General features: G+C 43.0%; 1 protein-coding gene across 2 annotated transcripts in view; it reads right to left on the bottom strand.

Moving 5' to 3' along the window:
* The window catches only part of LOC148901391 (A disintegrin and metalloproteinase with thrombospondin motifs 2-like), a 102,617-nt gene that overhangs the window by 52,578 nt on the left and 34,837 nt on the right, over positions 1–15,202 (bottom strand). For both annotated transcript variants that reach the window (XM_089023073.1, XM_089023082.1), the window contains exon 3: positions 8,299–8,470. In XM_089023073.1, coding sequence (XP_088879199.1) covers positions 8,299–8,470 — 172 coding nt within the window. The remainder of the gene's footprint in view (positions 1–8,298; positions 8,471–15,202) is intronic.

Genomic DNA, 15,202 nt, shown 5'->3' with positions numbered 1-15,202 from the left:
TATCACAGACCACTGACCACCCTCGGGGAGGCCCGCTGCACGTAACTGTCATCACACAGCACTACCTGCTGCTCCCCACTAAACATGCATACAAGAAAACAGTACTTTGAAGAGCATTATGGCATCTTGACAGACAAAGCATTCGAGATCATGAACGTCAAGTCATGCCTATGAATGTTGTTGATATCAAACAATCTGTTTAAAAATAACTTTACATACAATCCAGTCGAAACAAAAAATGGCAAAATAATTGTCATTGGCCGATTTGGACATGTCACAATAACTGAACAACAGCAGTTCTACTTTGTATCCTGCAGGCAACTAAAGACCAGCCTGGGTGGAGTGTACCTTTCCACCCCCCTTCTTTTAACACTGCACGTTACAGACAAAAGCACTGAAACAAACTGACATAGCATACCATTGTGCTCATATGAAACTGCATGTTTGTGCCTTTGTGCTGCCAATTTAAAATGTGTTGTTTTTGTCGAATAAAGGAATAAAAATTGGAACCACATATTGTTCTTTTCATCTCATTCAACAAATAATACAAAATCACAGCAATTGCTGCAAGCAATAATCCTGTGAAAGCAGCTCCAAACATGAAAAAATAAATACATCTAACTAATTGTTAGGAATAGATTAGAATTAGATTATATAACCTTTGTGGAAAAATTCACAATACCCAGGAGAGTGCCTAGCTGACTCGAGAAGGAAATGTTGCACGACAGTGAAAGTTTGAGTGAATATCTATCTATACAGTGATACATCCGCTGACGAACGCTTCAGCTCACGAACCTTTCGCCTCATGGTCTTTAAATTCGTGAGCATATAGTCTCGGCTGACGAACTAGTTTTCCGCGGACGAACCAAAGCACACGGTCGAATAGCGCCACGGTGGCTGGCGGACGAGTTTTCGTCACCCCCTTTCTTTGAGTACGGGCGTGGTTTGTTATCGAGTGTACTTATGCTATTATGGGACCCCAAAAGACCCCACCACAGGCTAGTGTAAAGCCGAAGAAGACACTAAAGACAATTATGATTGAGGAGAAGAAGATCATTGAAAAACATGAACAAGGTGCGCGTTTGTGTGACTTAGCGTCCCAGTACCAGTAAGCTAAGTCTACCATTGCTTTACGAACAAGGAAGCTATTATGGGTGTGTGTGTGGCTAAGGGTGTTTCTGTGTCGTCTAGGCAACGGTCTCAGGCAATAGAAGAGGTTGAAAAACTACTGTTTTGGATTAACGAAAAGCAGCTAGCAGAGGACCGTGTGAGTGAGGGTATATTCGCCGAGAAAGCACAGCAACTTCACTCAGATATCATCAAGATGCAACTACATCAACGACCATCACAAAGGTAAATAAAATGACTTTATTATACAATACAGTTGATTTATTTATTTATTTTATTATACATAAAATAAGGTATATTTTGTGTAGTTTTAAGTCGGATTTAGTAGAAAACTATATTTTATGGGGACCTGGGAATGGATTATTCTCATTTTAATGGTTTCATATGGGTAATAAATGCTCAGAAGACAAACTTTTCGCCTCACACACTTTCTGGGAACCAATTTTGTTTGTGAGCTGCGTTATCACTATATTTGTAAATTCCAGCCTGATCGAAGCTAGACAGAATAGAAGTCATCATGTTTAAAAGTTTCATCCTGTTGGCCGAACACGTGTGACTACAAGGCCAGTATACACAATGAAGCAAAGAAAATCTGGGGTCAATTTGAGGCAAAGAGACACAGTGTTAAACTGTTAAACTGTCATCCTTGAGTCAGAAATCTACCCAACCAAGGGCATAAAGGAATATTTGGTACACTCCTGCACAGGAAAATATCATTAGCTAGGTTACAAATCTATCGGTTCATGGAAAGGCCATCCATTAAAATGTCTACATTATGTTGGTTTATGGATGTTGGTGCTTGTACCAGAGGATGACTTGGAGGGGTGATCATGGGACTTCAAATTACGAAGCATGTGTTTTACTAATGTATCACTTAAATTTGCATATACTCTCAATAAATAGCTTGGCAGAGGACTGCAGGGGCGGGCGTCGGTCGAAGAAGCGCACACATTGTGGCTTCATGCAAACTGCGGCCCCTGCCGAGGGAAAAAGACAATCTTGTGTTCAAGCCTTTGTTCACAGTGTCCGAGCGAACATCTCTGACACAGCCCCACCCTCCAAAAAAAACCTCTTCAGTCTTTCAATCTAACAGTGCTGCACTCAGTAGCATGACAGGCCGTGGATTTCTGAGAACCATATGAGAGGCGGAAAGGTGCTAATCTTGTCAAAACACTATGATCGCTGTGATTATAGGGGCACACTCTCCATCACAGCTGTGATGATATGATACCCTTTTATCTCTTCAAGGGTTCCCTACTTATCGCCCACTCTCTCGTTGACAGACGCAACCCCACACAAAAACTATCCGTGTGTGGTGGTCACGCACTGAAGCGGAGGACCGTTAGTTCCACCCTGCTATTATGCGCTCAACTAAGCTCAGTGTAAAGGCGGCAAGAGCAGTTGCTGTATGCTGAGTTACGCTCAATGGAAGGCCTGCTGGGACGCTCCTAGCAGGTGAGCAGCCGGAGGGGAAAACACACATAGGCAAATTCACAGTGCTGGATGCATGAGCGGCATCAGTCAGTTGTTAAATAGGCGAGAAACAAAAAGTGTGTATTCACACATGAAAACAAGACAAACACACAAAATGCACACGCTGCATGCTATAAGAAGGCAGTTGTGCTCTCCGAGGATCACGTCAGCGGCCACAGAGAATGATGATGGAGGAAGCAGCTGGCATCAGAAAATACTTTTGCAAACCATGCAACAATTTCCCATCGGAGGCACACCTGAGCACTATTTTACAGTGTGATTGTGCGGATGGAAGTGGAGGGGATATACTGGTAGCAATTCACACACACACACACACACACACACACACACACACACACACACACACACACACACACATATATATATATATATATATATATATATATATATATATATATATATATATATATATATATATATATATATATACACACACACACACAGGGTTCTAACAGCTAGGCAGACCTTCCAAGAAACTGAAAGATACTGGAAAGGCATATGGGAGAAGGAGGTAGCAGATAACAGCAGTGCACAATGGCTGGTGACTCTGAAAGAGGAGCACAGCAACCTCCCTGAACAGAACACAGTTACCATCACAGCGGCAGACATGCAAGAAAGAGTTTCAGGTATGAAAAACTGGACGGCACCAGGCCCAGATATGGTCCACACCTATTGGCTAAAGAAACTCACAGCAGTCCTAGTAGCACAAATGAACCAGTTGCTGATGGATGGGACTCACCCAGGATGGCTAACCGAAGGGCGAACAATCCTGATCATGAAGGATTCCACAAAGGGTACAGTTCCTTCCAACTATCGGCCAATAACCTGTCTCTCCACAACATGGAAGCTCATGTCAGGCATCATTGCGGCTAAGATAAGTGGACACATGGATCAATACATTAGCAAAGCACAGAAAGGCATTGGTAGAGATACTAGAGGTGCCAAACATCAGCTGCTGGTTGACAGAACAGTCGCACAAAACTGCAGGTCCCGATATACCAACCTGTGCACAGCCTGGATTGATTACAAGAAAGCATATGACTCGATGCCACACACATGGATCACTGAATGCTTGGAGTTGTATAAGGTCAACAGGACCCAGACAGCCTTCGTTGCAAACTCAATGAGGATGTGGAAAACCAAACTTGAAGCCAATGGCAAGCCACTAACGCAAGTGTCCATCAAATGTAGCATATACCAAGGTGATGCACTCTCCCCACTGCCGTTCTGCATAGGACTGAACCCCCTCAGCCAAATAATCAAATCATAGCCAATAAAAGACAGGCTATGGATACCGCCTCAGAAATGGAGCTACAATCAGTCACCTCCTCTACATGGATGACATAAAGCTGTATGCTAAGAGAGAAAGGGACATAGACTCCCTGATCCACACAACCAGGATCTACAGCAGTGACATCTGGATGTCATTCGGGCTGGAGAAATGTAGTCGGATGGTGACTAAGAGGGGCAAGATAGTCCACACTGAAGGGGTCTCACTCCCTGAAGGAACAATAGCAGACATTGAAAACTGCTACAAGTACCTCGGTATACCACAGGCCAATGGCAACCTCGAACTAGCAGCAAGGAAAGGGACTGCGACCAAATACCTCCAGTGGGTGAGGCAAGTCCTGAGAAGCCAGGTCAATGGCAAGAACAAGACCCGGGCAATAAACAGCTATGCCCTGCCAGTGATCAGATACACAGGAATAATAAGGTGGCCAAAGGAAGAGATTCAGACCACGGATGTTAAGACCCGAAAACTCCTCACCATGCATGGAGGGTTCCATCCCAAGTCCAGCACCCTGAGACTGTACACAAGCCGTAAGGAAGGAGGCCGGGGAGTGAGTGTGAGAGCCACTGTCCAGGATGAAACATCCAGGCTCAATGAATACATCAAAGAGAAGGCTCCAACAGATGATGTACTCAGAGAATGTCTCAGACAATGGGGAACAGAGGATGAGGTGCTGGAAGAGGGACAATTGTGGGAGGAAAAGCTCCTACACGGGATGTACCACCGAACCATAACTGAAGTGGCTGATCTCAAGAAGTCCTATCAGTGGCTAGAGAGTGCTGGCCTAAAGGACAGCACAGAGGCACTCATCCTGGCTGCTCAAGAGCAGGCCCTGAACACCAGAGCCATATAGGCACGGATATACCACACCAGGCAAGACATATATGTGTGTGTGTGTGTGTGTGTGTGTGTGTGTGTGTGTGTGTGTGTGTGTGTGTGTGTGTGTGTGTGTGTGTGTGTGTGTATGCGTGTGCGTGTGTGTGTGTGTGTATGCATGTATATAGAATTCCCCCCCCCCCAGTTTTCTTTGGGCAATACACCCTGAACTGGTTGTTTTATTTCAGGTGGGACCAAACATTTTGGACTTTTTGATCAATCATCATCATCATCATCATCATCATCATTATCATCGTCGTCATCATCGTCATCATCATCATCGTATGTTTTATTCAATACTGGCATTTTACAATACAACCTTCAATGATCAACTTGTTACTCCGCATGCACAAACAAATGCATCCCACGATATGAAACAGACGAACACAGAGGCATGCGACACACTCTTGCAGCCTGTCAACTATTGTAGCTTACACATTCCGTTTTAAATAGCTTCCCCCCGCACTGAAGATTCCTGTTGTTTCCCTCAGTGAATTGTACACAAAATTAAGGATGGGTGTGATACTTGCTTGGTAAAACGAGGGGCAGTTAATTTATGGATGCCTTGTGAATGATAACGCCCTCTCTTTCCTTCTAGGACATTGATTCACACCTCATCAGTTCATGGTGCAAGGGGCTGATCAATGCTGTTTCACTCTTCATCTCGCCTTGCTAAATATAACCCCCTTGCCCTTTTATCTGTAGCCAGGAAATGAGTCTGGCATTCTATAACTGGCTGCAAATTAAACAGACTTGGGTGAAGGGCATCTCCAGAAACGATTGATTGATTACATATTAATTGTATAATGCTGATGATTGATCCACAGGGTGTGATGAAAGACAATACGGGGGGGAGAAGAGAGTGGAGAGGGTCGAGTTTTGAAATCGAGGTGCTGAATGTAAATACCCTCCATCCATCCATTTTCGTACCGCTTATTCCTCATTAGGGTCGCGGGGGGTGCTGGAGCCTATCTCAGCTGTCTTCGGGCACGAGGCGGGGGACACTCTGAATTGGTTGCCAGCCAATCGCAGGGCACACAAAGACGAACAACAGTCACTCTCACACTCACACCTAGGGACAATTTGGAGTTGTCAATCTGCCTGCCATGCATGTTTTTGGAGTGTGGGAGGAAACCGGAGGACCCGGAGAAAACCCACGCGGGTCCGGGGAGAACATGCAAACTCCACACAGGGAGGCCGGACCGGGACGCGAACCGGTGACCTCTGCACTGTGAAGCCGTTGTGCTAACCACTGAACTACCGGGCCGCTGTAATGATTTCTACATTGACATGACAGTGAGTGGATGTAACACATCAACTTGTACTCTCGAAGAGTAAAGACATATGACAGAGAGATTGAAACGTCCGCTTGTCTGCCACATTTCAAGCTAGACATCTACGGAACACCCCCCCCCCCCCCCTCACACACACACACACATACGCACACATGCACAGGCAGGGGCCTGCTTTATCCCACAATATCGATTCACACCCCACTCTTCATTCGAGAGAAGGATGCAAAGGCAACAGGAACAGTTGGACATTGTGTGTACACATTCTATGTGTGTGGACAAGCATGATCAAAGTGTGTGTGTGTGTGTGTGTGTGTGTGTGTGTGTGTGTGTGTGTGTGTGTGTGTGTGTGTGTGTGTGTGTGTGTGTGTGTGTGTGTGTGTGTGTGTGTGTGTGTGTGTGTGTGTGTGTGTGTGTGTGTGTTTGTGTGTTTGTGCGCACGCACACGGGCATGTGCATGTTTACGTGGGGTTGAGTGCGGGCCTCCATGAGCACACACAATTATCTTGCGTCTGCGTGTGTTGGTGTACAAGGTGTGTTCAGGTGTCAGCAGCATCTGAGAGCATATCAGTGGTGTCCTCGCTGGCTGTTCCTATAGAAACTTCTTCTGTGTATTATTAGACATCGGAGTGTCAGGGCTGATTATTGAAAAATATATGCAATGTTGCCCATTGTTGTCAGTATTTATGTTGTTCTTATTATTTGATTCAAGCTGTGTTGGGTTACTTAAAGGGGTGATTCTAATATTATGAACTTCTCATGTAGCTGATACGAGTGAAGCGAAAAATTGTTCTATGGCAGATATGTCCAGGTCCAGCCCAGGGGCCAAAAACGGCCCGTGCTCAATTTTCATCCGGCCCTCAGCCTCTGTCATAAAATCAATAATAACTGGTCCGCATGTAGAATTAATACATTTGGCAGTAGCGCTGTTACCTGCATATGCTAAATGCATATGCTCGGTAAGTGCGAGACAGTGGCTGCTTTTAAAGTGTTCAATGTTAAGCGACATTACCAAACAAAACATGTTGACGTATCTGACAAGATCACAGGCAATGAATGCAGCGAGAAACTGAAACACCTTGTAGCTAGTTTCAACTCACAGCAGCAGTATTTTACCAGCGCTTAAGAGTCAAATGACAATGCTACAAAGGCTAGTTACGAGGTAGCAGCAATGGGAATTGACCTGCAGTGTGACCAAAGCTGTATTCCCCTCAAATGTTACGTTTTTTTTGACCAACCCATAAAAGACAAACAGTACATAATGCTAACAAGGAGTCACAAACACACGGTTATAAACACACAACTGTGTGTTTAATTAAGATTGTTATCTTTTCTTTTTGAAGGATATTTTCACCTTTAAGTTTCTTTCTAAAAAAGGTCCACATCAAAGTGTCTTCTCAAGTAGGCTCATTTAAAGCCAAGACTCCATCTTTCACCATCATACTGATGAAAGCATTCTCTGAACTGCTGCAGAAGTTCGGCCCGCAACTGAAGGTGAAATGTGTTTGAATGATATTCAGTGATATTCAGTGATTATTCATCGTGAAATGCAGCACGGGTCACATCGGTTTGAAGCCTGATTTGCCTTTGGGCCAGGGTCATTTCACGATGTGTTTATATTTTTCAGTTGATTTTCAGGGAAATATAATTTGAAGGAAATGTACTTTAAGTGTGAATGAGCTTATTTTAATAAACATTGCTTCGAATTATTCCTTTAATGCTGCCAAAGCTGTGAGGTATTGAAAATGAAACAATGGACTCCATACGTCATACATTTTTTCTCTGCACAATAAAGGCATAATGACGTCTGGATGTGTTTGTGGATGTCTGCTGTGAGGCACTGACTTAGTGTACAATGGTGATTTTGTGTGGACTTCCATCATCGTGCTAAATGGGTTAACATCTCTTACAGTTTCTATAGTTTCACGGGCATTTGGTGGGAAGTGTTTAGGATCCCACTCATGTGTAACAAAATAGTAATTCTGCATTTAAGCGTGATGAGTTCTGTTAAAAACAAGCCCATGGAAAAAGCGGGAAAGGTAACTATACTAGATTTGGAAAATCATCAGCTATTTGACATTGAATCATTGCACTTTAAAATGTACATCCTGAAAAGGTATCGGACCCCAGATATCGTGATTTGCCTGAAATGGTCTTATTGCAGAAATACACGGCCATAGCAAACTCTTGAGTTATAGTATACACACGCAGACTGACCTCTGGAGTGGGAGTCTCCCCCTGTGCTGTCAATGGGCGGCTTCTTTACGGCTGAAGAGCGATAGACGATGTGCGTTCTTCCTCCCCCTGCCTCCTCCTCCTCAATTACTCCGTCTCCTCTTTCTACAGGCTCAATGAAGTACTCGTCTTGCTCCGTTCTGATCATGCCAGCCTAAGAAATAGATAAAATACATTTCAGTGTTTCTAGTATATGGAACCCATTCTGAAACAGATATATAAAACAAGTGTAAATATATCAAAGTTTGAAAACTAAATAAAGTGCATCCCTTGGTAGAGAACTGCATTTACTTGATTTTTGTTCTTTTGGTAGCAATATTCCTACATACAAACATGCATCAGAATACATCCGGCGAAGGTACATTGGTTCATGTTCTGCATATGCTCTACCCGAGAGGATGTGCGGGAATATCAAACCACTGATAGATTAATTACATTTGTTCGCTGTAGTAAAGTGAAGTGCGGCCACCGGCGGCCATCAAACAGTGTCACTCGTGAAAACAGAGTAATGTGATTACGTTATTACTTCATGTCTGTGCTGCAAAAATGCCAAAGGGTGTTTATGTATACATTAATATTTGCATATAAGTACATACTCATCCACTGTGAGACTAATAAAGGGAAATCCAATCCAACCCAATCCAATACGTTGAGATGGAATTTCCACACCTCATTGGATTTCTTGCATGTTTATTGATGGACTTAGGAATGATCACCTACTCTCATTTAAAAGGTTCCATTTGAGCTGTAATGTTTTGGATTGAAATAACAATAATAATAAAAATGTACAAATGCAACAATAGTAAAAAAAAAAAAACTTATTCCGAACAAGGATTGATTTTGAAGTATTTTTGATTTACTGATTCAAATGATTTAGCTCACTGAAAATAATTGCAACACCCGTCACTACAAGAATTTACTACAATTAGTGTCGCACCGATGAGATGAGCGTTGAAAAGCCTCCCAGAATAGTACAGTAAAGTCTCGTTATATCGATATCGGATATATCGATAGTCCCGGTTATATCGATACTATTTCTATGCACGCACGGAGAAAATTACATGCAAACAGGGTCGGATATATCGATAGTCCCGGTTATATTGATATTTTTTCGGACTCCCTTGAATATCGATATAACGAGACTTTACTGTATATCTGTCTGTCTCTGTTTTATATGGGTCCCAGTGGCAAGCACCCTATGACAAAATTATGGATTCAGTTTGATTTAATGTTTTAATATTTAATGTTTTTGTAAAGAGAATTACAATGGACTCTTAGTGTTCCTCTTAAAAAACCTTACAATTATTTGTAGGTGCTTTTCGTGAAGTGTTTTAATTGCTTTTCAGCTTATTTGTTTGCACATCTGTGATGAGGGAATAAATGAATGAAACTATTTCAAAAACTATCTGAAGTATCTGAAAGCAACAATGTAATTTGAAAATGATTGTGTACAACCAACATCCAGTCAGCCCATTGTGTATCTGTATAGCAAATCAATGTTGCGTCAGGCTGTAATGTCACTTTTTCTTTGCGTCGGTCACACCGACGCAGAAAGCAGCTACTACCCAACATGAGACTCAACAACAACAACACACCCACTTTCCCACATCCCTTCTTCCGTGTTACTCTCATTCAAGATCACACATCATCCATGCAAGGGGAATGGTGCACTGCATAAGAGCCCTTTTTAAAGGTGTGTGTGTGGGGGTAGATTAGCTTTTAAATAGGTGCTTTTAAATATTTATAATTGTGGTCTTGAATGTTATTTGATTCTGATGATATCACACACTATGTTTACATGCAATTGAATATTTGGGTTTAGGGTTCTGAAAATTTGGGATCACCTGCTTACACGTGTGAAAGAGTTATTTCTATATACTGCTGAACTGTGATTAATTGGAATATCCCGATCAAAAGCATGACACAAGTACAACGTCAGATACAAATAGAAAGCGTTTTCCCTTCTCTGTCAATAGAAAACATGATACATTATTTGTCTCTTCCATAACAGTAGTGAAGTATTCAATTTCACCCTCGCCCCAAAAGTGTGGTGCTGAGATGCCTCTGATGTTTGTCTACGCCTGCTTGTGCATTTCCGTTTCATTCACGACCAGACTGAAGGGATTTTCATCCCTTCACACTGTTGGCTTTCATATTGGTGTATTGATGCTGTTCATAAAGTTAGAAAATACTTACTTTTGTGTCAGTGCAGCCTTTCAGGTTTGGAATGCATAACTGCAAATGAGAGACTGTTTGCATTTTGGTGGGACTGAGGAAGAGGGGGTGCCGAGGTACCACAAGCAAAACGAACCCCGGCTGGACAGCTGGACAGGAACTCACAATTGTCATTGAAAAGGGCCCTCCATAGCAGAACGAACGTTTCTAACTACAACAGACGGCCAAATGTGGTTGACCATATACACATTGAATCATGATTCACAAAAGGACAATACACACCGAATATGACAAATGCAGTTGATGTGAATTTCTTCTCAATTCTTTTAAAAGGAGGCTTGATTTCACTTTTACCAATTATTTATTTCTCCTTATCAGCCTGAGGCACATGTGGCAAAACTACATCAACTAGTCATTAGCCAATGACTTGTCATCTCACTCACTCATTCCCTCGCTTTATTTTCACCCCTGCGTTCCGCCCAAAACCTCGATGCATCTTTCCGACAGAGCTGATGGATCTTCGAAGGTACATGCATTGCCAAGGCAGAATACCAAATGCTTCCGAAAGAAGTGCTGTGTCAAAGACAAAAGATGACAAGTTGGACAGAGATGTCATTGGATCGATCCGAACCAGCTCAGGAGTGGGTGTTAGGGGTTGTAGCCTGGGGGTTGCTAGGGGGGGGGGGGCGTGTGAGTGGACAAGTCCTTTGAAAAGCTAAAGTCAGCAAACAAATCCACAATGAACATCTTCTCCTGGTGCTACTCCAGGGGATTAAACATGGCGGGTTGTCCAAATGTGTGCTCCAGGAGAGCCCGGCATGTACTGCATGTACTGACACAAGCTGGTTTATTGCAAAAGCTCGAGTGTTGTGACAACAAAAATATTTTAATTTCTTCCTTTAGAAGACTTAAAGGACAACCGACGTCTCCGGACAAGTTGTGTACATAATTTGTAAAATGGCTCCAAATGACTTCTACTGAGCGTATTTTACAAATCCGAATCAAATATAGTACTTCTACTCTTTATCACTGCCAGGCTGTGTCAATCACAGTGACTTAAAAGTCAATTAAAATTGACCGCTTGGGAGGGAAAAAATATAACTGTTGCTCACTGTTTATGGTTCCACTTATAGTCCTGAAGAGCTAGCAAAGCAATTTTAATTAGAAATCGGATGCCCATGTGCGAAAAAGAACAGTTTTCATTGTTTTTGCGCACACTGGGTGTTACAAATTCAAGCACACTAAAATGTAAGGTTATGTACTGTATGTGATGTGTTTACGGGTTGTGGGTGGAAGCCAGATGCCAGTATGATTTAAGCCATTGAGGACTTGACCCAACCCTGTCATCTTGTTCCACTCATTACATAGAGTGGTCTCTAAAATGGTCACACACATATATTCAGAAAACAGCCACCCACGCTCAAGCGCGGCCCGTTCTCAGTCCGTCGTCCGTGAGCGCTTTCTCCACCTCATTTGCAAATTGTTCGTTCAATGACCTAAATTTTTGATCACAGTAGAGAGAGAAGGAGAGCGAGAGTGTGAGAGAGATAGGGAGCGAGAAAGAAGGTCATTTCAGGTTTGGACAGCATGGTCCCACGGCCACTGACACAACCAGTGAACTCCCAGAAGAGATGTTAGGTGTGAAGGGTAGAAGGTGAGTGAGATGTGAACACCGGGCCAGCTATCCACTTGAAGGCTTCACTCAAGTTGCTTATCTCCGAGTATGTATATCTGAAACAGCTCCCACTCCAGCGCGTTATTGCCATCATCATCATCATCACCAATGGATGAAAAAAGAAACCGAGAAAGAAGAATTGATAGTAAGAGTAGCAAATAAGGATAATTTACTCTGTATTCAGATCACTATCAGCATTCATTCACCCTCTTTCATTTTAATTCCCCTCACTGCCTTGTTCTCCCATTTTTCTCTTGCGACCAAACAGCAAGGAGTCACAAACAATTAGGTAAATGGCACAAGCACTTAAGCAGACTACGTACCATCCAGCATTCACATTATTCAGCAGTTTTGCTGATGCACCTTTTTTTGGATTCTCATCAGCTCATCAGAAAATGAATGTCTGCCTAAGTCACGTTTGTTCAAATAGACACAATTGAGGCAGCCAAATGCTTTGGTTGTTGAATGTGTTTCACCTTTAATCTAACAATTCGGAATGTTTTCACACTTAAGGTTAACAAAATTCAAAAATCCTCAATTTCGTAGTGTATGATCCATCTATTTTCTGATCTGTTTATCCTACCAAAGGCCCCAGGGGGTGTTGGGGCCCATTCCAGCTGCCTTCACGGAGTAAGCGAGGGCCAACCTGAACTGGTTGCCAGCCAATTGCTGGACACATGTGGATGAACAACCATTTACACTCACAATCACAGCTAGGGAAAATTTAGAGCGTGCCATTATTGGTTGATTTTTTTATTAACATTGGGGGAAATCTGAGTACCCGGCGAAAACCCCCACAACCACGGGGAGAACATACAAAATCCACAAAAAAAGGCCATGGCCTGGAACTGAACCCTTGTACATTTGAACAGGGAGGCAGTCGTGCTTACGAGTAGACCACCATACCGGCCCATGGAGAATCAATTCGGACTTATTTGAAAAATGAACACAATCTGGTTGCTGCACATGTTTTGCTTCTTTGGGGTTGGTTGTACTTGGTCAGGGAAGATTGTCAGACAATGCATGTACTTTGTCCAGAGGCCGGGAAGTTGTAAAGTGATCAATCACCAAGCTAATATACGCTTACATGGAATTCACAGAGGTCACAGCATTCTAGTCAGGTGCTGGCTTGTGGATGCTTGATGATAAGTGTCTGGACCTGGGAACGGGACAAATGTATATGGTGCTATGGACTGAGAGATGGATGGACGGCCGGACGGGCGGGGGCGAGAGAGAGACAGAGAGAGACAAAGAGCGACAGAGAAAGACAGAGAGAGACAGACAGACAGACAGAGACAGAGAGAGACAGACAGACAGACAGACAGACGGGCAGACGGACGGGCGGTTTATAGGTTTGCCTATGTGTGTGTGGGTTTTGTTTTATTGGGTACAGATTTGCTACATGCGGTCTTACAACTTGATAAATGACCTCGATTAGAGGAGACTGACCGCTCAATGATTGCAGCGGAACAGCAGCTTTGCGAGCAGTGCTGGCTAACCCAGTCTGTGATTCATACAATGGTACACTAAAAGAATTACAAACGCATCAGACCTGAGATGACAAACTTGCACCTGTATCTCCAGGATGTACATATAAAGAACCTTGTGAGCAAATATGTGTTTGTACTCCATCCGTTTGTCATTTTAGCCACGGGCCCCTTTTCTGAGTTTTAAAAGAGAAAAGTTCTACATGTTACGAATAAGCTGCAATGCGCATAGAATGTCAGCGGAAATCAGCAACACATTTTTACCACGAAGGACTAAAATATTCCTGCATGCTGCAAACAATGCATCTTCCAGATGTGTCACCAACCTGACACTGTCACACACACACACACACACACACACACACACACACACACACACACACACACACACACACACACACACACACACACACACACACACACACACACACACACACACACACACACACACACACACACACACACACACACACACACACACACACACACACACACACACACAGACAAAGTATGTGCTTTCATGCAGCCTCATCACCATCTACAGTGTCTCGCAATACCCTATCTATTATACCTGTAACCTAGCAACAGAGCGCAGAGAAGACACTCCCTACCTGCTCACTATTATGATTGTTAGGTGGAAAAGCTAATGGCTTTGTTTTAAGGTAGCAAAAGGAATCAACTGGGAGTTGCCCTATAATCACCATTCTTTTGGTGAAACTGGACACAGAACTACTACCGAAGTGTGAGATACTATCTGGGGAAATGCTTGGTACAGATACGTGTGCGTGTCACAAATTGCCATTAATGTTTATGATGTACGAAATTAGTCCAATTCATCCAGCCATCTATTTCCAAATATACATCACCTCACAGGGGTCACAGGCCTATCCCAGCCGTCTTTGTACACACGGAACTGCTTGCCACGAATCCATCCATCCACTTTCACACTCGCACTTTCATCAGATGAACTTAAAGAGCAAAACTCTCAACGCTGATGTGGATGAGATTCTTTACTGATTATGTATAAAAAAGAAATTTAGGCCCATTTCTATTTTACAGGTATTACCATTGTAACAATTCAAAAGTGAGCCATACTCTCAAAAAGTACACCACACTGCAGAAACTACAAGAACACCCCAAAAAGAGTCATTGTTATCAAGCTTGAAAAGGCACCAAGGCCTGCTGCTGGAATCAGAATCAGAATCAGAAAACCTTTATTCCTCCCACAATGGGGAAATTTGCAGTCCACAGCAGCAATTGAAAATGGATGGGGTGGGGGGTGAAAGGATAGAAAACAAGATATTCTAAGCATAACAAAATAAAAATGTCAACTGTATACTGTGCAAATGTAAATGTGCAAAACCGTTTCATAAAAAAACTGTACATAGTGCAAGTAAAATTTTCAAGAAAGGCATATTGCATCAACCCATATATACAAATGTCCAGTTTTTTTTTTTCACATGTGATCATTGAGAATTGCGAAGCCTGACAGCAGTCGGTAGGAACGAGCAGCGGTACCTCTCCTTCTTGCAGCGCGGGTGTAATAGTC

Source organism: Hippocampus bargibanti, linkage group LG02 (assembly GCF_051943395.1).
Source record: "Hippocampus bargibanti isolate YZ-2025 linkage group LG02, ASM5194339v1, whole genome shotgun sequence".
Classification (NCBI taxonomy): Eukaryota; Metazoa; Chordata; class Actinopteri; order Syngnathiformes; family Syngnathidae; genus Hippocampus; species Hippocampus bargibanti.
The sequence above is the reverse complement of the archived record's forward strand: the minus strand, read 5'-3'. Positions and strand labels throughout refer to the sequence as shown.